The sequence below is a fragment of the Triticum urartu genome, chromosome 1 (assembly GCF_003073215.2).
Source record: "Triticum urartu cultivar G1812 chromosome 1, Tu2.1, whole genome shotgun sequence".
Lineage (NCBI taxonomy): Eukaryota > Viridiplantae > Streptophyta > Magnoliopsida > Poales > Poaceae > Triticum > Triticum urartu.
Genome location: NC_053022.1, coordinates 22320241 through 22340879, shown reverse-complemented (window position 1 = coordinate 22340879; position 20639 = coordinate 22320241). Strand labels below are relative to the sequence as shown.

The following is a 20639-nucleotide window of genomic DNA, read 5'->3' as shown; positions in this document are numbered from 1 at the left end:
TATCCTATATGACTTCTAGGAGAAATTCGCAAAGGCAAGCAGGGGCACGGGGACGCACTTCGTGGACTACACATCTTAGTTGCGATTTGGAAACTTGGTTTCACACATCCCAGACCAACTTTCTGTTCACCTTAAGCTTTGCACAACGAAACTTCACAACTAATGAAAATCAACTATAATCACCTACTGTTGTAAGTTCCTCTGTACAAAACTTAAAGTGAACATGAAGATGTGCTGAATGTGCGAAATCAAGTTTCCGAATCGTGGTGCAGATGTGCGTCCACGAAGCGCGTGCACGTGTGCCCCTGCATGCTCCAAATCTCCTCTGGACTTCAAAAGACATCTCAATGCACAAGTCACATGTCCATGTCTCTTTGACATAACAATTGATATGTCTTAGTTAAGTACACAACATTAGTCCTCTCTAAAAAAAGTACACAATATTAGTTACGGGAAAACTACTGGCAGTTGTAGCTCAACTAGAGTGGTGCACGCCTGTCTAATTCATTTCTTGGCATTGGTCAAGGTACAAGCGCACATCATGATCAATCACACTCTTCTTGTTGTCACTGTGGTCACAAGAATGTCCTCGGCAGATCTACTACAGATGGTCAACAATAATCAAAAGCATAGATTATGATTCCTTATAGGCATACTCCCTCCGTCCGCGAATAAATGTATATCTAGATTTCGTCCTAAGTCAAAAAAAAATTAAAACTTTGACCAATTTTGTAGGAAAAAGTAGCAGTATTTATGACACTAAATTAGTATCACTAGATTAATTTCGAAATGTAGTTTCATAATGTATCACTTTGATGTCATATATGCTACTACTCCTTTTTATAAAGTTGGTCAAAATTTTAAATGTTTGACTTAGAAGAAAAGCTAGACGTACACTTATTCACGGATGGAGGGGGTATCTTACAAGTACAAATTTCCTATAAATACATGTAAACGGCCGGAATAAAACTCGTGATGAATGAGCTAATTAGAAAGGAACATCAATAATTAAGCCTTATTTTGCTTTACTTGGATATATTAATTATTATTTTCATTTTCCTTTACACTACATATGCATGGACACTTTTCTTCTTCTTGATTTACGCTACATGCGTACCAGGTGCATATATCCTCTTGTTATTTGTATCTTCATTCATGCGCTGCACATTTCTGTTGCACATAACGATGTGCTTGTCAATGGGTCCTAATTTTCAAGACGATAACAAAACTAGATACCTGTAAAATAAAAGACCAAACAAAATAAGAAGAAAAAATTAACAGCTAAGGTGAAGCTGCATGCTTTGGACCACCAAGTGGCCCAATATTTTTCTTTCTTTCTAAAAGTGGCATGTACCGACTAGTTTTTTTTTTTTTTTGAGCATAGGCATGTACCGACTAGTTGGTGATCTCTTAATAAGCCAAAACAACTAATCAAGAATCGGTTCCCCTAGCTTGTTCTTTGTCGGGACTTCATTTTTGTGTGTGTTTGTGTGGTGTGTGCGTGTGGGGGGGGGGGGGGGGGTCTGTTGCAAACTGTAGGGACTTCAATTAAAAGTTAACTAATTTTTTTTCAATGAAGCAACTGCTACTGAGAAGATTAAAGTAGGCTTAGCAGGGAAGCTAGCTGCACGGTGACAAGAAACGACAGGTCCATCGAAGACACACATGCATAATAGAGGCAGTGCTGCTTTTTTTATTCCTTTTGGGGACCAAACTAGAAATCAGAAGCAGCACAATCTCAACGACCATGACAGCTGCTCTACATACTCACTGTTTGCTCATCCGTGCACCATGCCTTTATTTATCTTACAAGCAATCATCTCTATGCATATTTTCACTCATATTTGCACAATTGCACCCATGGTACAATCACTTGCAGCAATTTAACAGATTCATACGCAATCTTGAAAACCTCATAGGCGTACATCAACTCGTTCTCTGTAACAATTAACTACAAAAGTGACCCGCGTGAGATACGTCGGAAAAGAGACACATATCCCACACATGGTTTTATGCGGAAACCTTGCTGCGTTATACAGAAATATACAACGATGGGTAGCACTATATCTGTTTGTCTGATGAGGGTGAAAAGCTTTCTCTTTTGCATTGGAACATGAGCATTAAGGACGAATCAAAAATCGGATTCTTAAGAAGATAAGTGGCTCAGCAATGTGCTACTGAATGATCAATATCCAGCTATGTACTTACCTTTATCTTCTTGTTGCATGTTAGTACACGTGGATTTGTTTTGCATGACTAGATAATTGTATGTGTGTTGGAGTGGGGGCACATATATTGTGTAAGCAACAATCATAATTTACTATATTTATTGTCACAATGTGATTAGGGCATCTCCAAGGCTGGCCCACAAATATGCTCCAGCATCCGTCCGTGGACACTTATGTGGGACCCTGCCCATCCAAAGCTGCCCGCATACATTTCATCAATTATTTGAACGGCACAGACGAGATTCATGTAAATACGGCGGATTTCATTAAAGTTCGGATATAATTTACATAAACACGATTTGACGACCGGACGGGAGGGCTGGCTTGGCCACTGCCGACGGCACCAGTGGAGCCCTCATGGCCGCCTTGCCCCTGCCGGTGTTGGCGAAGCACTCGCTAAGCAACCACTCCTTGCCGATCTTGGAGAGCTCGCTGTCAAGGCGGTGGAGGCACCTGGCGGCCGTCTCCGTGGTGGTGACGGGGCGGTTGAGCGCCACGCGGCGGCGAGGTCAGGGTCGTGCGGACCCATTAAGGCGCCACGTACGTCTTGGCGAACGTGGAGCAGTGACCGGCATTGTGCTGGTCGGTACTTTGCATGCTGCCTCGCCACATGCTCCGCCTCGAATACCATGATACTCGACCGGAGGCACCACGTAACCACCTCCTCCGAGGTGGAGGCTGTGGCTATGAGCCTTCGTGATCGCGGGCAGCAGCTCCTCCTTTATCGGGTGGTGTGGTGACCACAAGGGCGTATCAATCTGCGTGTACTGGATGTGCTGCGAGGGTGATGCTAGCTCGTCCTTGACCTCTGATGTGGAGGCCATGGTTGCATGGCAGGGCCGCAGGTTCATCCTTCATCTGCCAAAGTGGGGATGTCGGCTCCCGTTTCATGCGAACGCGCATCGGGGAGGGTTGCTTCTCCTTCACGCGTGCCGGCAATAGTGGCACCAGGCCCATCTGATGGAGCGAGCGCTCCGTCATGGTTTCCATCGTCTCTAAGAGGAGACGGGACCGCTATTGCAGCTCCTGGTCCTCCTCGTCGCCAGAAGAGATGACTATCTCCTCCGTGCTGGAAGAGCCCGTTGCCGTGGATGCAGATGGGCTCGGAGAGCGAGGGCGGTGGCGCCACGACCCGCTGGAAGAGGAACTTCCACCGGCTCTGCCTGCCGGCATGGAGAACCAGGACTTTGGCATTGTCGCTGGGCTCGAGGAGGAGGAAGGTGATGGGAAGGGGAGGGGGAGTGCAGCTCTATGCATCACTAGCACATGGCTTAAATAGTTATGGCCAAGCCAGGCGAAGGGGTGATTAGTCCGCTTCAATGCGTCACAACAACCAGAGTTGGTTTCTCGGGATGCGGTGTCTGCATTGAAGCGGCGACGCCCGAGAGGTTGCATCCGTCTGCGCCGCCCTCCCATCCGGCCAAATCGCGGGCCTCAATGCCATCCGCTGCATTCTCTCGGCCAGCATGAATGTGGCGCGGGGCGTTCGATGGAAAGCGCGGGAGAGGCGGGTGGGATATTTTTGTGGGATAGGGAGATCAGGAGCAGACGTGCCAGTGGACTGGATGCCCGCAAAGCCCCAATAGTTTATCTCTGGTTTGCAGGAAAAAGTATATCCGGGCCGCTCGGCGGACTGATACAGGCCCACGTTGGATGGCACAACATGTTCAAACCGCGTGGTCCAGACGTATGTGGCGGTTTGAGTGTAGGCGTCGGAGATGCCCTTATGTACCAAAAATGGCATTTGCATTAGTACTCCCTCCGATCCATAATAAGTATTGCAGCTTTGAACTAAGATTGCACTAACCTTAGTTCAAATTGCGATCCTTAGTTTGGATCGGAGGGAGTAGTATTTATTGACTTGTCAAAGTAAAAATGATTTCATAAGCCAATAAGACATACGGCCAGTTAAGAAGGTTCTCAAGGAAAACTAGTGGGAGGAATCGACCAAACCAAAAAGAGATGATGTGGGGCGAGAAATTATGGGTTTCTGTGAGGTACAAATAGGGTCATGTCTACCCTTTAGGGTCATGTCTACCCTTTGGGATGACAGAAAATTACATATTCTTTAACTAGGATATATGTTTTTCATGTATTGAGATGGCGAGAAATTATAGGTTTCTGTGAGGTACAAATAGGGTCATGTCTACCCTTTAGTATTCCGTCGTCTTCATTTTGTAAATCCCATGCATGCAACTCCAAAGTAGCAATAAGACTAAAAATGTAACTCTCAATATGATTATAGAAAAAAAAATCAATGATACCAGTCTCATCTTCCTTACTTTTTCCTATCAATTTTGGATTTATTTATCATCTTGTTAGATCAATATGATGTAATGTATCATGATCGATTTATCCAATTGTATTAAGTTTTTTTATGACACGGAAACATCATCGAAATACAAAGCCGGTTGTCTTTGTCCTTCCTATGGCATCTCACTGAATGCCCCTCTTAGAGGAAAATAGAAATCCTTATTTCAAATAAATGCTTGAAGCCACAATTTCAAATCCAAGATCATACTAACTCTTTCGGATATAGAGAGAGTCGATCACATGTGTCCAGATACTTTAATCAGTTTCATCAAAACAATTGAAACGAAATAGTATTAATTCTACAAATATGTACTTGGCTTGTGAAGGAGATTCAATCCATGATGAATTTGATGAATTCCAGGTGAATGCATTCTGATGCTGCACTGCAAGTAGCTATGCGAAATTCACTGGGGTTCATGCTTCTCCTCTCCAACTTGCATATAACACAAAGGAAAGGAGGAGAGGACAATAAAATGTCAAAGATGCACCATTCATAATTTCATATTGTCTTTCATGAACAGAGGAGCTAGCCAACTACAACAATAAAAGCCCAAGCCTAGGAAAATGACTTGGGTTGCATACGCAGAACTGTCACAAAAATGTGGGATTCATGTCTCTATTCTAGCCATGTCTAGCTAGCCCCACTATAGATTCAGTTCTTGTGGCCTCCGTGTTGTCTCTTCGACTTCACTTGCACAACTTCTAGAGACTTGCATAAATTATTTCCAATATTCTTGAGGAAGGCATAGATTCCCGGCCTATATACAACCTGGGATGCACAATAATAAATCTACTGCAAAAGATGCTAGGAACATGATGACCCAGAAGATAAGTCTACAAAATAGAACAAAACTATGACAAAAACATCACCGTGTGGTCGTGGTACTCGCAGCTAGCCTTGTAATGGTACGCTCCATCATATATATACTTTCTTGAAATCATATTGGACAAGATACATCTCTATCTCAACTTGGTTCTTACCCCTCTAGCTAGAGTCCAAATTGTTCTATGTCTCTTTTTATTAGAGAATCAGATAAGCAGCACAGGGATAGATGTTTCTGGAACACATGAGTTGATAGAGTTGGGGATTCAATTAGAAGGCAACCTGGCAGAATCTTGTGAGTTGAAATCTTATCCAGTGGATAATAATGCTCGGATTTATCATCTCCTAGCCGTTGGACTATCCAACGGCTAATATTTGAAGTAATTGGCACACTATATAGTGATGATATAGATAAGTAAATGTGCACAAGGAGGAATCCATTTTTTTTCACTTAGACACTTTCTAAATCTTGATGGCTAGCATTCCCACACCATATATAATACAATTAAGTCTTGAAGATATTTTAGTGGGGTGAAATTTGGTTTTCCCAAAATCTATGTCGGCAAATAGCATGGTTATGGCAGGTTCCACAACCAACTCTACAGTACACAAAGAAGTGTGTTCTAGATGTTTTATCAACACATTTGCTATCTTCCAGCTAGCTGATTTTCAATTCGGTATCATCCGGAATTTTTTTGTTCGTTTGATCAACTCAATCTTGCACACATTGCCATGATTTTTATGTCACTCTTTGGTCTTACACAACATACTAAAGGTAATAAATTTGATTGACACCGAATTGAAAATAAGATGGAGGTTTATTAGATACTCCCTTTATTAATAAGTGGAATCCACTAATTAACAGAGTTCACGCAAATGCTAATCTGTTCATCACAAGGCTATGTTTCACTGAGGATGCAAACAAGTCAAGTTGAGTGAGCCAGAGTAAGTACACCTTTTGTAGCTAGTCATAAACCCTGGGTTAAGCGAGGGGAGTATGAGCCACAAAATAGCCTCATGCTTGGCTCGTAATGACACGACATTTTTTAACACTGTACAAAAGCAGATGCTCACATACATACATACACACACTCATCCCTATGAATGCAGGCACTGATGAAGTCACCGGATGCCTTCGTAGTTGACGGGAATGTCTCCTCCCACTGAATGAATATTGTCGGAAAACCTAAAATAAATTGAGGACCTAAGTTCATATGGTATTCCAACCTAGAAATCATTTTCCCCATAAATTAGGATTGAATATCAACATGTCGTACTTTATTTGCATATATGTAGGCCACATGTCATAATATACACTATCTATCGAGCTTAACTAGGGTAGAGACTGCGTAGAAGCTCAATTTCGACGCAGTCTTTAATTTCATCCAAGCACCATGGTTTTTTTAAAATCAAGTCGGTTCTATTGAAATTCATCTAAAAACGAGTCGAACTCGAGCGGCTCATATTCCCCGGGCTTTCCTTGCACCCCTATGTCTGCACGAAAAACAGCAAGGTGTCCCTCCTCCCCGGGCCTCAACGTACACCACAGGGAAGAAAAGCCACAACATCACAAAACATGGGCCACATAGAAGGTACATGTCTACTTTTCCTTCTTTTTCTCCCTCATCCCACCTCACACTCTCACTAATCCTGTCTCACTCTCTCATCCCTCGCTCTCCCTTTCCTCTTTCCCTTTCCCTTTGATTCCCATATAATTATTTTCCCAGCCCCATGAGGACCATGAGGAGCCTTAGCTAGCCAGCCAGCTTGCCCTCTCATCTCCCACTACCTCCAAGCCTCTATCAAACACCACAACCTTTAGCCGCACCAGAATTGAAGGAAACACACACGCACAAGGCCGGCCGGCAGCTGCACAAAGCAAGGAGAAGACAAGAGCTTGCCAAACCCTAGCTAGCACAAGGCTCACTTTCTCCTGATAACATCACCACCCACCCACCCCCACACCATGATCTTCCCCCCTTCATTCCTGGATTCCTCGAGCTGGAATGATAACCAGGTAATTTCATTCCCCTTTCTTTTCCCCGGATTTTGTTCACTCTCACTTTTGCACAAGCTCAAATAAAGTTAGAGGAGGAGAAAGTTGTTCGGGAGTATTAATAATATTGATGCAAAGAGGATAATGATACTAGGTTTCTGGCTAAATATTCTGATTCAAACACTTACATATGTTTGGTATATACTTGGCACAATTTTTTAGCCTGAATTCTGGTTCTTGGGTTCACTTCCATCTTATCTTGGGTTCTTGATTCTTCTTCTCATGCCATAGTTGGATTTTGAGCAGCATGCTCACCACCAGCAGGTCGCGGCCGCAAGTTGTGGTGGTGGCGCCGGCGACGGCGGCTGCAACAACCATGAGCTCCTGCAGCCATCAATCATGCAGCAGGGGACGCTTGCTGAAGGTGGGGACGGAGGCGGCGGCGGCGGGCAGGTGGTGGGGCCGGCGAAGCCCATGTCCATGTCGGAGCGTGCACGGCTGGCTCGGGTGCCGCTGCCGGAGCAGGGGCTCAAGTGCCCGCGCTGCGACTCCGCCAACACCAAGTTCTGCTACTTCAACAACTACTCCCTCTCGCAGCCGCGCCACTTCTGCCGCGCCTGCCGCCGCTACTGGACCCGCGGCGGAGCGCTCCGCAACGTCCCCGTCGGCGGCGGCTACCGCCGCCACGCCAAGCGCGCCAAACCCAAGCAGGCGGCCGCGGCCGCGGCAGCGGGGGCACCGGCGGCCAGTGGCGCCGCTTCGGGTGGGTCGACCACGTCATCGACGACTTCCGCTTGCACGACCATGTCCAACCCGGCTCCCGTGCTCCCGGCGATGCTGCAGAACGGCGGTGGTGGCAACCTGTCCGGCCTCCTGCCACCGCTGCTCCGCCTCGCCGACTTTGATGCCATGAGCCTCGGCTCCACCTTCTCCGGCATGGGGAAGCCGTCCCCGGTCGACTCGCCAGCGGGCTACTACCTGGGAGGCGGCGGCGGCGGTGCCGTGCCCGGGCTGGAGCAGTGGAGAGTGCAGCAGATGCAAGGCTTCCCGTTCTTCCAAGCAATGGCCGACCAGCAGCACACACTGGCCCCAGCTGCAGCGCCTGCAATGGCCATGCCGGGGATGTTCCACTACCTAGGCTTGGGCAACGGTGGTGATGGCCGCGGCGTCCATGAAGACGACGGAGGAGACCAACAGTTTCATCACGCGATGCCGTCAAAGAGAGAATGCTACCCGAGATCAGGCAGCATCGCCATGTACGGTGGTGATCACCACCTCACTGCTGGTGCTGGCTACACAAGCTCCTACTCCAATGCTGCCACAGGTAACCATCTCTTGTGATGAATGAGCTAAGCTAATGGCGAGCTCAGATTAATCCTACAACTAGCGGTAGCATGGACTTGGAGGGTGTTGTGAGATATAGAAAAAGCTTTGCATTTGTTATGCATTGTGTTGATGGAAGAACTAGACAAGGTCGATCATGGAGATGGATAAGGATGCATGGTGTTGTGTGCTTGCTTAATGATCATGGACAACTATTAGTGTTAATTAGCTAGTTCAGCTAGCATGATCACTTGCGGTGTTTCTTCTACTTCTTCTTATTTTAGGGCTCTTTTTTTCGCATTCAGGGTGAAGTTAATTGTGTGTGTATTGTACCACTTTTGTTCATGACAATCTTCTATTATATGTCCAAATTATATTGTCTGGTCGATATATATAATTCTCCCATTTCTGTTTGCGTGCGGCCAATTATATACATGTGATCCAAGATTGTGAATGCATATTTGAAGAAATCCAATGATGGTATTTCCACCAAAATTGTGATCCAAGATTGTGAATACTATACATTCTAAATGGACTAAAATGCATACATCCATGCATTTTCCTTTTGGAGAATACACATGAGCTTGGTCATTAACTTCAATCGACTGGTGCAACTAAACAAATCTATTTAGAAGTATATAATTAACTGATAGATCTTACTCTTATAACTTCATCACTCAAAATCATAGGAGCCAGGAATCCACATGTGTAAGCAGAAAGAGAAAATCAAAGTGAAGATGCCATGCATGCATTTAGATTATTCATGCATGTAGCCTGCATGCCTCCAGATTAACATGCAATACCAGCCATGGATCGATTTATGTGCAGTTTAGTGTATGTCGATCTCTCTAAGCTAAGCCAGGCAATTAATTAGCTAGAGTTGGCACTGCAATGTTGATCACGGCTGCATGCAAAAAGGGAATAGTCAAAGATGGTCATCCAAAAGCAAGGTCGGTTCTTTAGTTTTTACCTTTTCCTTTCCCGGCCGGGCCTCTTTTTACACTGATCGATAGAACGTACCAAAGCGCGAAGATAGATATCTCACACATATCGATCAATCTTTTGTGTTCTAATAAAACAAATCGATCTTTTGCTAGTTCCATGAGACATATTGTACCTAGATAGGTTGTTCAACTGCATCCATGCAGCATGCATGGATTCTTCACGCTTTTTTCACGTACCAAATACCTACTATATATTCTCTTCTTTATATATAGTATGTGTGCATGAATGGATCGAGACTGGCTAGGTATGTATATGTAGGTCAAGGTGTGTGTGTGTATAGGTGCCGGATGGATGGAAGAATGTAGTATGCATGTCATGTTGGCTGCATGGAGATTATCGGTTACATGGGAGTTTGGGAACACTGAGAAAGAGAAGAGAGAAGACTGGTGCACTAGTATTTTCCATTGTGTTCTCGTAGCAGCTTGGATAGGAGCGATGGACCAAGCGCGGACGGTGCGCCCCAAAAGCCCGAGCTGCTGCAACAAGACTGCCACCCAAAAGTGAAAGAAGCGTACGAAAGAATGTGGAGACTGTGTGTGTGTGTGTGTGTGTGTGTGTGAGAGAGAGAGAGAGAGAGAGAGAGAGATGACCATGAGGCTCCATGGGAGAGGAGAGGAGGAGAGAGAAAGAGAACGTTGTAGAGAGAGAGAAGACTGTGGTGGTGGTATGCGTATTGGAACGGAACGGAAGTAGTACGGTCCAAGCTGCAGCAAGAGAGAGAGAGAGATCTGGAATGAATTTCATGGATCGACGGACGGGTGGATGGTGGATCGCATCGGTACGCGCATGTTACTCTGGGAGGGGAATCAGATTCTCCCTGCTAGCCTAGCTGCTTTGGGTGTGCTTTGGGGTGGCTTGCTTTCTCGAAGGCCTAGGCCACCCCACCCCACCCCTCCTCAGCGCAGCAGCAGACCGCTTCTGTATCCCCCTTTGGGAGAATAAAGCACACCATGCACATGCACTCACACTCACACTCCCCAGCTGCCTCTACTACTACCACTACAGGGACGAGACAGAGAGAGAGAGGGGGATTGTGAATGATTTGTAGAGAGAGAGAGAGAGAGAGAGAGAGGTGAGGGGGTGTGTGGGTGATTGAACCCATGCATGCAGCGGCTAGCCGAGATGATGTAACGTACATTCTTGAAGGTATCTCATAGATTGTGTAGGACGTACTGTCTGTCTGTCCGGGGCGTACATTGGTGAGATCGGTGGATGGATGGATGGCGTCAGTTCCCATGGAATATAATGTGACTGTGCACGCTGCTCTGTTAAGTGCCCACGGAGATGACACTTCAAGCATATACAAAACATGCTTTTTCATAGGAACTTGCTTCGTTAAAGCAGTAGCTAGAGGGAAAGTGTAGGAATTGAAAAAAAAAATCTATTCTTCGTCGGTGGCCCTATTCATCGGTTCGGTTTAAAAGGAATTGAACGAAACCAACGTGGAGAAAGTTTTCTTCATCCTCTCACTTTCAAAGGGAAAACACAGAAGTTTGACAAGCCATTTTGGATCTACTAGCTAACTGCCATTGCAACGGGACATGCATATTCTAGTGGTTCAACACTAACTGTGTCTGACATAAACCTTAGATCTACCATATTCTAGATTTTGGCAAGATTAGATTTGATTTGAGTATGGGCAGGGAAAGAAAAGGGAAGTTTTGATTTAGTTGAGGTTTTGGTAAATTTTGATTTGATTTAATTTCTTTTATATGGGCCAGGGAAGGAAAGGAAAGTTTTCATGTTGTTTGGTCGTGTTTAGTGTCATTCCGGTGAACCAAGCACACGAGTTTTCAGGCTTGTGTTTTTCCATTCATCTGTTTTGCACCTCGTTCTTGCATTTTTTTCCCCGATTACTGGGTTTTCTGAATCCTGCGAAAAACAAACATGCCCATATAGTTCACACACACATAGTTAGTGTGGTACAAGTAGACGGGATGTGTGTGTGCACGCATGTGTGTTTTTTCCTTCAAAACGTGTGTATATTAATTAGAACACAAAGTTTTTTTTTTGCGTTCAAACATGTGGGCTTGGGCTGCCCGTTGCATATGTAACATCACCGCAAGACTCCTACATACTAGCTAGACCTGGCAAGATCATTGGCACACACTAAAGTGATGGCTTCTACATTGTAAAATGTCTGGAAATAGTGAAATAGGTGAACCTTCGACGATACCTCCCTATCATGCTCAAGATAGCTTATCTTGTGAAGGAGGACACTAACCATATGCAGTTGACTATCACGCCAAAAATCTCCATCGGGGCATCAATAAAATAACTAATTACGCACTTCTTATCTTTTCTAATGGAATACTGCATCCAATTATTTTAGAAGGATATTATCTCGAGAGGAAAAAAGACATAACGTAAAAATAAGAGAAGGGCAATGTGGTCTTTGTGTAAATAATATTAATCTTGTTCCAAGTCCAAAAATATCTAATATGATAATTGAGCATTTACCTACCCTAATGGTCCAAATGACACTTCTGGAGCACATCTCTTTGCATGCATGTTTGAGTGTATTTTTCCTAGCACAATAACAATAGGGTAGAGTAGCAGCTTGAGACCAATGGGCTTTGGTCCCAAAGCTGGCTAGGCTAATTAAGGCCCACAATATTTTGGGACGTTGATGAGCATTTGGTCCTATAGTATGGGGAGCTTAAATGGGCGAAAGAGAGAACTCTATCACCCCCTTTAAAAAGCATCTCAATCACTGAAGTAATTGAGTATTCCCATCATATGGAACAAGCCCTTAGGAGGGCCACCCAACCTGTTTTGTTTGGGGTTTCTATTAAAAACAACTAATTCTGTTTCCAGCCATTTGAGCGATGAGGTGTTTTTCACAGAAGAGAAGGTTACTTTGGGGGTGAGCGTGCAGCGCGTGGAGCATCCTGATGGACACCCCCCCCCCCCCCCCCCCCCCCCCCCCCCTCATTTCTTAGTTTCTCACTTTTCTCTATTCAGTGCATATTCTACAGAAGTCATACATTTATGCAAGAAAAGTAGGATCAATATACATCAGAATGCACACAATGATGTGTGCAGTATAAACACACCAACATGAAAAGTACACAAAAACATAACTACTATGAGGAGTACACACTAACACACCACTACTAGGAAATACCTTATAGGTAGGTGATTAACAGTAGCGTGGGGTTAATGGGCGGCGCTACTGTTATTTAGCAGTAGTGCGGGCTTAGCACACGCGCTACAGGTGGGAATTAGCACATAAGTACACACATTAGAATGCTGAAGTGCAAACTAACATGTGAAATACACACAAAACCCGGGAAGTACATACTAACACATAAAGTGCACATTCACTAACATGAAGATGAAATACACTCAAATCTCAAAAGTTATTATCCAAATCTATAATGTGGTCTAGTTTGAAAGATACTGAAACGTGAACTACAACATAGAAATGGTTTGTAATTTAGAGGATAGTTTAGTTTGAATTCAAACATGAAATTTCAGTGGCGCACTATTGGCTTGTATATTCGTGGACCCTTAAATGGTTGTAAAGCACCGATCTACTAGATATATTCCTCTTTCTAAACACTAAAAGGAAAAAAAACAATTAGCTATATTATATTTGTTCCTCTAAAAAGTACTTTACTAGATTATGATAAATTTCACTAATTTGAAAAATTCAAACCAAACATTCAAATCATGATCGGTTTAATTCATCGTGTCTAATACTACTAGGTATTCAAAACATTATTAAGGAAAAATTTACATACAAATTATTTTTAGAAATGTATGTGCAAGTCATAAAATTGTTCTGATTGTTTGCAAGAAAATGCTCGGTATGAAATAATATTTAAATAAAAAGTTGTTCCACTATACATCAAAGTTCAAAATATGGTATATCAGGTTTGTATCAGTTTAGCTTCAAGATATCAGATGTCGGGGGGTATCGGGTGATATACCCGACAATATATAGTTGTATCAGAGAAAATATATCGGATTTGTTTTCTTTTTGTATTATTCTTGTTCAAAACATGTATTTTAGAAAAAAATTATAATGGCAATGCTTGAGCATAACAAATTTAGATTCCCAGTTTATTAAAATTTTAATTAAGAAACTATTAAGAAAGATTCACCAAATCCTTATAGTAATATTACCAAAAAAAATATACGTGTGCTTCTAAAAAACATTATGCATGACTTTGATAATATGATGATGTTGTAAATCCATTTATTTTAACTGCTTTCCGAGAAAGAAATGTTGTCATATATCATTCTTTATCAGTGGATATGTCGTATTAGATATCAACCATATCAGTTGATATTTTGGTCTATATCGGATGATGTGTGCGAAAATGATATGTACATAATGATATGTTATATTCATGTCTGTAGAATCCCAAATTGATTTTTTTTTTAAAATGGAGGCAAAAGATTTGCCTCATCGATTACTTAAGCAGAAAAGAATTGCCCAGTTAATTAACGGAAAACCAGGCAAAAAACCGATACAGATCAACCCCATGTGGGCTACTCACTCGACAACCATATCCAACATGTAACGACCATCTAACCCCACACTGCTACATCACAAAGATACCCCAAACAAGAGTAACTTGGATAGCGAGCACGGGCACCACCAAATCCACAAAGACAATGCAGGCCATAAGAACAATGCAAGAGAGCGAAGGTCATCCATTAAGCAGCCGCCGAGGCCTTTTTTGTGGCGTCACTCTTCTTTCCTTTGCTCCTAAGAGCCTCCTCCACAATCGCCTTGCCAGATCCAGGGCTAGCCGCCTCCAAACGTTTAAGCAAGCTATGAAGCTCTAACTCAAAGAGAATGTCATCGACCTTCTCACGCACAGAAATCTGCCTCACAGTCACGTGCGAGTGGGTTACCGCAACATCAGAACCTCCATCCTCCACAACGGCGAGCAGCTGGCTAGGCTCCAAAGGATCAGACACCAACATATTAATCACCCGAGCATCATCAACCACAGATACAACCAACACGATGGACTCAGACATCTCCAGTTGCTCACATCATAGGGCCTCAGAGTTGGGCACCACACCTATCTCATCAACCTCGCCACTCAAGGACGCCTCATGCCCAACGGGCATGAATGAGAGAGTGACAGAACCATCCAAGCATGCACTGTCCACAAAGGCGAGCGGCTGGCAGGACTCTGATGGTGATGGTGAGGCCAAGGACTCCATTGAGCCTGGCTTCATCGGCTGCATCATAGTTGTTCCCCCACAAAGCTCCTGCAACAGCTCAGGCATAATTTGCAGAACTGGAGCCACGACCTCGGTGACGACCACACTGCCACGGACAGACGACGTTGCATCCAGAGCACGAGGAGAAAACTCTCCAAAGAAGCATTCATCCGCCTCATCAATGGAACCAGATTGGAGCTCACACACCAAAGGCACTACCGATGCAACCTGAAGCTTGGCAAGAGCGTCGTGAAGCTTAGTGCGGAGGAGCTCAACCTCCTGAAGGACCTCCACGCGTAGCAAGGCAAACTGGGACTCCAAAGCAGAGACCAAAAAGGCATTGGCATTGGAATCCTGGTGACACCCAGATTGGGACCTTGGCGGCACCGACACACACAGGGACGAGTTGCCCACGACCTTTGCCTAACTCTTGGTCAGCGAAGAACAAGGCTGGACGAACGGGGAGCGGCTCCGCTGGCGAGGAGCGTGAGTGACCGAAGATCCCACACGGGTGACCGGAGAGGGATCCCGAGCAACCGGAGAGTGAGCACGATAAAACCTCTCCCGATGACCAGGGCGACGACAACGAATGCATCTAAATGGCTCACGGCATGCCCGGACTTGGTGGCCACGTTCGAGGCAACGGAAGCACCTTCCTCGAGCCCAATGCTTGAAGGCGAGGCTACGCTCGAGACCTTCTCTCGACGGCTCAGGGGGGACACCCCGGCCGGAACGGCGTCCCCGTCCCACATGCTCCCAGCCCGCGACCTAGATTTAGAAGCTTGCTATACATAGAATTATTTTAATATATATTGGCCAAAATGTTCAAGTAGCTCAAAATGTATGTTTTGTCAGATATCAATTTCTCATGGTAAAATATATTTCTAAGTATGTCCTATTGTTGACATAAACTTGTTCACTCTATCAAATAAAAATTCCTATAAAACAAAAACATGTTCTAAGGGTAGTAAGTTTCTTATAACAAAACATTTTCTTGCCATATGTTCCACCATCGTAAAAATATGTTATTTAAATAAGTCATGCATCAGACGTACAAAGATTTTTTTATATCTTATAAAAATAGTCAATGCCAAATGGAAATAATACATGTACTTCTAATCATGTCTAAAACAAGAAATAAAAGTAAATAGGAAAGAAGCCACAGAAAAAAAGGAAAAATTTGAGAAAAGGTATAAAAAGAAATTAGAAAAATGGGAAATAAAACAGAAACTAATAAATAAGGAAAATGATGAAGTAAAATACTATCAAATGAGTCTCACTTACAACATGGAAACAGTATTGTTCACCATAGCATTGATAACCTTATTTACTAGAGAGCTTGAAGATGACGTGAGAGATGATCCCTTGGTACCTATAGTGAGTGGTATTTATTTTTGAGCAAATAAACGTGGTGATTTTTATTTGTGTCTAAACACACTCCACTTTTTTTTTTGTCATAAGAATGTTTAGGGGGATACAATTGATGTGAGGAGGCTAAATGAGCCACACATGGCGCCCCTTAGAAAGACCTAGAGCGTGCTTAGTGAGTTTATGTAACTCGACATTACATTTTCTTCCTTCCAAAATGAAGGCACAAGCCTGAAAATCAAAGGCCGTGATAGCAATCACGCAAATGATATTCCCGTAGCTTCCTCCTGTACCACTGTTGATGTCCGAATAACATCCTTGTTGTCTGAGGCAATAATCACCTGATTCAGCAACAAGTCTGAAGCCAAATCCAGTGCCTCCCGGTAGGCCAAGGTTTCAAGGGAGGCGGTGTCTCTTATACTGGAGAACACTGTCGCTGAAGAGCAGAGGTATACACCCCATCGGAATCCCTGCAAACAAAACTAACAGATCAAAAAAATTGCAGCTTTCGTCACTGCACCATCCACCTTCATCTTTTCTACTACTGCAAGAGGAGGAACTCAGTGTGCCGAGGCGCCAGCTACAGCGTGAATCACTCCCTCTACCGTTGTGCCTTGAAAAGGCCCAATCCTATTCAGCGCTTAAGGCGCCAGCCACAGCGTTGTTATCCGTAGTAGCTGGCTGCTAGGTGTTTTTTCCTTCCGTAGTGTAACTAGGTCAACCCATTTTAGTCTTCACCAACAAGTTTTGGGAACCTTCTAGATGGTTCCCTAGTTTTCTGGGGCGGGTTTTCCCTTATTTTTTTAGAATAGGTTTTTTTTGCTTTCCTTTTTTTCATTTTATTTAAAATTCGCAAAAAATATCCAAATTCATGAACTTTTCTTTTTTTAACTTGCGAACTTTTTTGAATTCATGAATTTGTTTCAAATTCATGATATATTTATTCAAATTTACGAGCTTCTTTTCCAAATGCATGAAGTATTTGTAAATTCGCAAACTTCTTTCAAATTCGGGAGTTTTAATATTCGTTAACTTTTTTCTATTCATAATTTTTTTTCAATTAATGATCTTTTATTCAAATTTTGAAAAAGTCAATGGTCAAAGGATCAAACGGTTAGTGGTCAAAGGGCCAAATGATCAACTGTCAATGGATGAGCGATGATTGGGCGAGCAACGAGCCAGCGATCGGTGCTTGCTGGCCCAACTGACCATGTGAGTGAGCGCTGGTTGGCACAACCAGCACCTGAAAAGGACTATTCGGCGTTTGAAATGTTTCCGTACATGGCCAAGAATGATATGTTTCGCTCAAAGCGAGTAATATCACACTGATCGCTCACGTAGCGCCTCTGTTGGGCCAGCACATCAGGGGAAACGCTCAGAGGGGATTTTGGAGGACCAACTAATTGATGAGCGCTTCTTTGGAAGCCTCGCAACGATCACTTGCGACCTGCCACCACGTGTCGCGCTCTTGACGCTTCCTTCGGATTTTTTTAAAATTATTTTCTGCACGCGTTTTCAGCTTTTAAACCGGTTTTCTTTTGAGTTTTTGGTTTTCTATCGGTCTTCCTTAACTTTTGAAACAAAAAAAATTCGCATGAAAAATACGCGTTTTTTTTTGTTTTTTTTGTTTCCGCGAGAGGTACGGTTATGCTTCCGCGAAAGACACAGTTTTGCTTTCGCGAGAGGCACGGCCGTGCCTCTCGGAAACAAAAAAACATGTTTTCTGCTTTTTTTCCTTCCGCGAGCGGCATGGTTGTGGTTTTGCGAGAAGCACCGTGCCTCTTGAAAACAGAAAAAAAATATGTTTTCTTTTTTTTCCGCGAGAGGCGCGGTCTCAAGAGGCATGGTTGTGCTTTCGCGAGAAGCACGTCCGTGCCTCTCGGAACGAAAAAAAAACATGTTTTTCTCTTTTCCTTTCTGCGAGAGGCACGGTTTTGCTCGCGCGAGAGGCACGATTGTGCTTTCACGAGAGGCATGGCCGTGTCTCTTTCGGAAAGAAAAAAATGTGCTCCTGGTTCGGTTTCTTCGTCCAGTTTTTTCGTCCGGTTTTTTTCATGGAAAAAAGTTTATCAAAACCTGTCAACATGGTATCTAGTTTTGAAGATCTCGACATGAGGAACAACGGTGAAAACGGTTCGAGATTTGGATGCACGATTTAAGAGATAAAATATTAAAAAAATGAATCTATGAAAAAAGGAAAAACTCCCTGATTGCGACAAGTGATGCACATGCGGCACGCCACTTGTCACAACTTGGGGAGGTGGAAGTGATATTTTCAAGGAGTGCTCCTCAATTAGTAATTTCGGGATTTTGGAAGTTTCTACCATCATTTTTGGGAGGCTTTCTACTGGTCTTATTCTCTCTTCTATATCAGTTTTTGGTTTTCTGATCAGTTTTCTACGTTTTCATTTGTTTTTGTTTGTTGTACCTTTTTCTTTTTGTCTTTCTTTTTTCTTGTACATTCAAGAACTTCTAAAAACCTGTGAGCTTTATTGAATTCACAAACATTTTTCAATCATAATTCATGAATAGTTTTTAAAACTCATGAACAATTTTTAAATTAATGAATATGTTTCAAAATCATGAATATTTTTAAAATCCCAAATATTTTTGAAATCATGGCCATTTCCAAATTCATGATGGTTTTTGAATTCACAACAACATTTCCAAATTCGCAAACATTTATTTTATGTTTGTGATGATTTTTTGAATTCACGAACATTTTTTGAATTACACTAATTTTCTAAATTCATGAATATTTTCGGAACTTGTGAACAATGTTGTTTTATAACTTAAGAACATTTTTTGAATTTGACGAACCTTTTTAAACTCATATATAAGCAAAAAAATAGATGGTACAAAAACACAAAATCTACGTGTATACTTGAAGCTAGCGATCCATGGTGTGTGCCAATGGGCCTGGCCAGCCTGCTAGGCGACGGCTCCATATGTGTCGGTACTAAAACCGGCAGTCCTCGGGTAGCGGTTCCCGCACTATGGATCTCGCATCTAAGGGTAACAGGAGACGAAGAGGGACAATATTTACCCAGGTTTGGGCCCTCTCGAAGAGGTAATACCCTACGTCCTACTTTGATTGTATTGATGATGATGTATCGAGTACAAGCTTGATCTACCTTGAGATCGTTGTGTTCTAACCCTAAGGCCAGATGGTTGTAATTATGACCGTGGTCTCTACGGACTAAACCCCTCATTTTATATAGCCACTTGAGGTACCTAGGGTTACACATGGTCGGTTGCCAATCTAGGGATACACATGCCGGCGGCCAACACAGTCTTTGGAGTACACTTCAAGTCTTTGGCGAAGTCCACCTTGATCACGCCGAAGTGCGAGGCCTCCGGAGTGCTTCCTTGTAAGAACGGTTGGTCGTAAGCTCGGCACATGAATTGTGGGCCAACTAGGTTGGTAGCCCATAGTCCAGGACACCACCAGTAGCCCCTAAACTGGTCTTCAATGTCGGGGGCGACAATCTTCCTCGGACACATGAGTTTGGCTTTGGAGTCCTCGGCTTGACAAGCAAGTTCCTTCCTTTAGACGATCCTCCATGTATGCTTGAAGCTAGGGATCCATGGTGTGTGCCAATGGGCCAGCTGAGCCCATATGCTAGGCGACGGCTCCATATGTCTCTTAATATAAGGGATACATATTAGTTCTTTTGTGGTGTAAAGAAATACATATTAGTGCTCAGGCGCAAACCCCCTCCCTTATAGTTTTATTCTTTTTATAATTACCAGATTTTATTCCTCATATAATGGCTACACCATTTACTAGAATTGGAGAAATAAAACCAGGGACATTTGAATCCCAAAAGCCTAATAACGATCTAGTACTAGAACAATTTTTGCAAGGCTATTAGCTACTTCATTAGCCTCTCTGAAGCAGTGACCAAACGATGTACTAATTTAGACAACAAGTGTTTGCATTCCATGATAATTGGAAGCTCAGACCCTAGGTATGCTTCATCTTAAACAACTGCTTCAACCGCAAAGGTGCTATCACACTCGATAAACACTCGACTACAGCCAACATTACTGCCAAGAGAAATCCGTTCCGAATACCAATAGTCTCCCGCTGAATCCACATCACTGATATGAGGCATGTACCATGTTGAAGCTGCTATAAGGCCCCTCCCAATGCTCTACCTTGTACGGGTGCTAAGCATGCCATGTAGACGAAAAATCTGATGTGGCAAGGCAATTAAGAGGAGAGAGATGGGTTTAGTGACCCCAGAAAGAACCAATGCCAAGCACGCGAACCTAGGCAAAACATTTAAATGAAGCAAACTCACCAATGCATGAGGGAGTTTAGTAGCTAAATCATTAAATGAAGGGAGCTTAGCTACAAGAAGCTAAGCACCTATGCATTGGGGAGTTTGGT

At 43.5% G+C, this 20639-nt stretch overlaps 1 protein-coding gene across 2 annotated transcripts; it reads left to right on the top strand.

The window, feature by feature from the left end:
• Nucleotides 1-7058: 7058 nt before the first annotated feature.
• Nucleotides 7059-9093, top strand: LOC125543853 (dof zinc finger protein DOF2.4-like). 2 transcript variants are annotated; one of them, XM_048707343.1, is made up of 2 exons: nucleotides 7059-7381; nucleotides 7652-9093. In XM_048707343.1, the coding sequence occupies exons 1-2, from the start codon at nucleotides 7331-7333 to the stop codon at nucleotides 8699-8701; spliced, it is 1101 nt and encodes a 366-aa protein (XP_048563300.1). In that variant the 5' UTR covers nucleotides 7059-7330; the 3' UTR covers nucleotides 8702-9093. The 2 variants fall into 2 exon arrangements, with proteins under 2 accessions (XP_048563300.1, XP_048563307.1); XM_048707350.1 differs by having other exon boundaries at nucleotides 7064-7381; nucleotides 7667-9093.
• Nucleotides 9094-20639: the final 11546 nt, after the last annotated feature.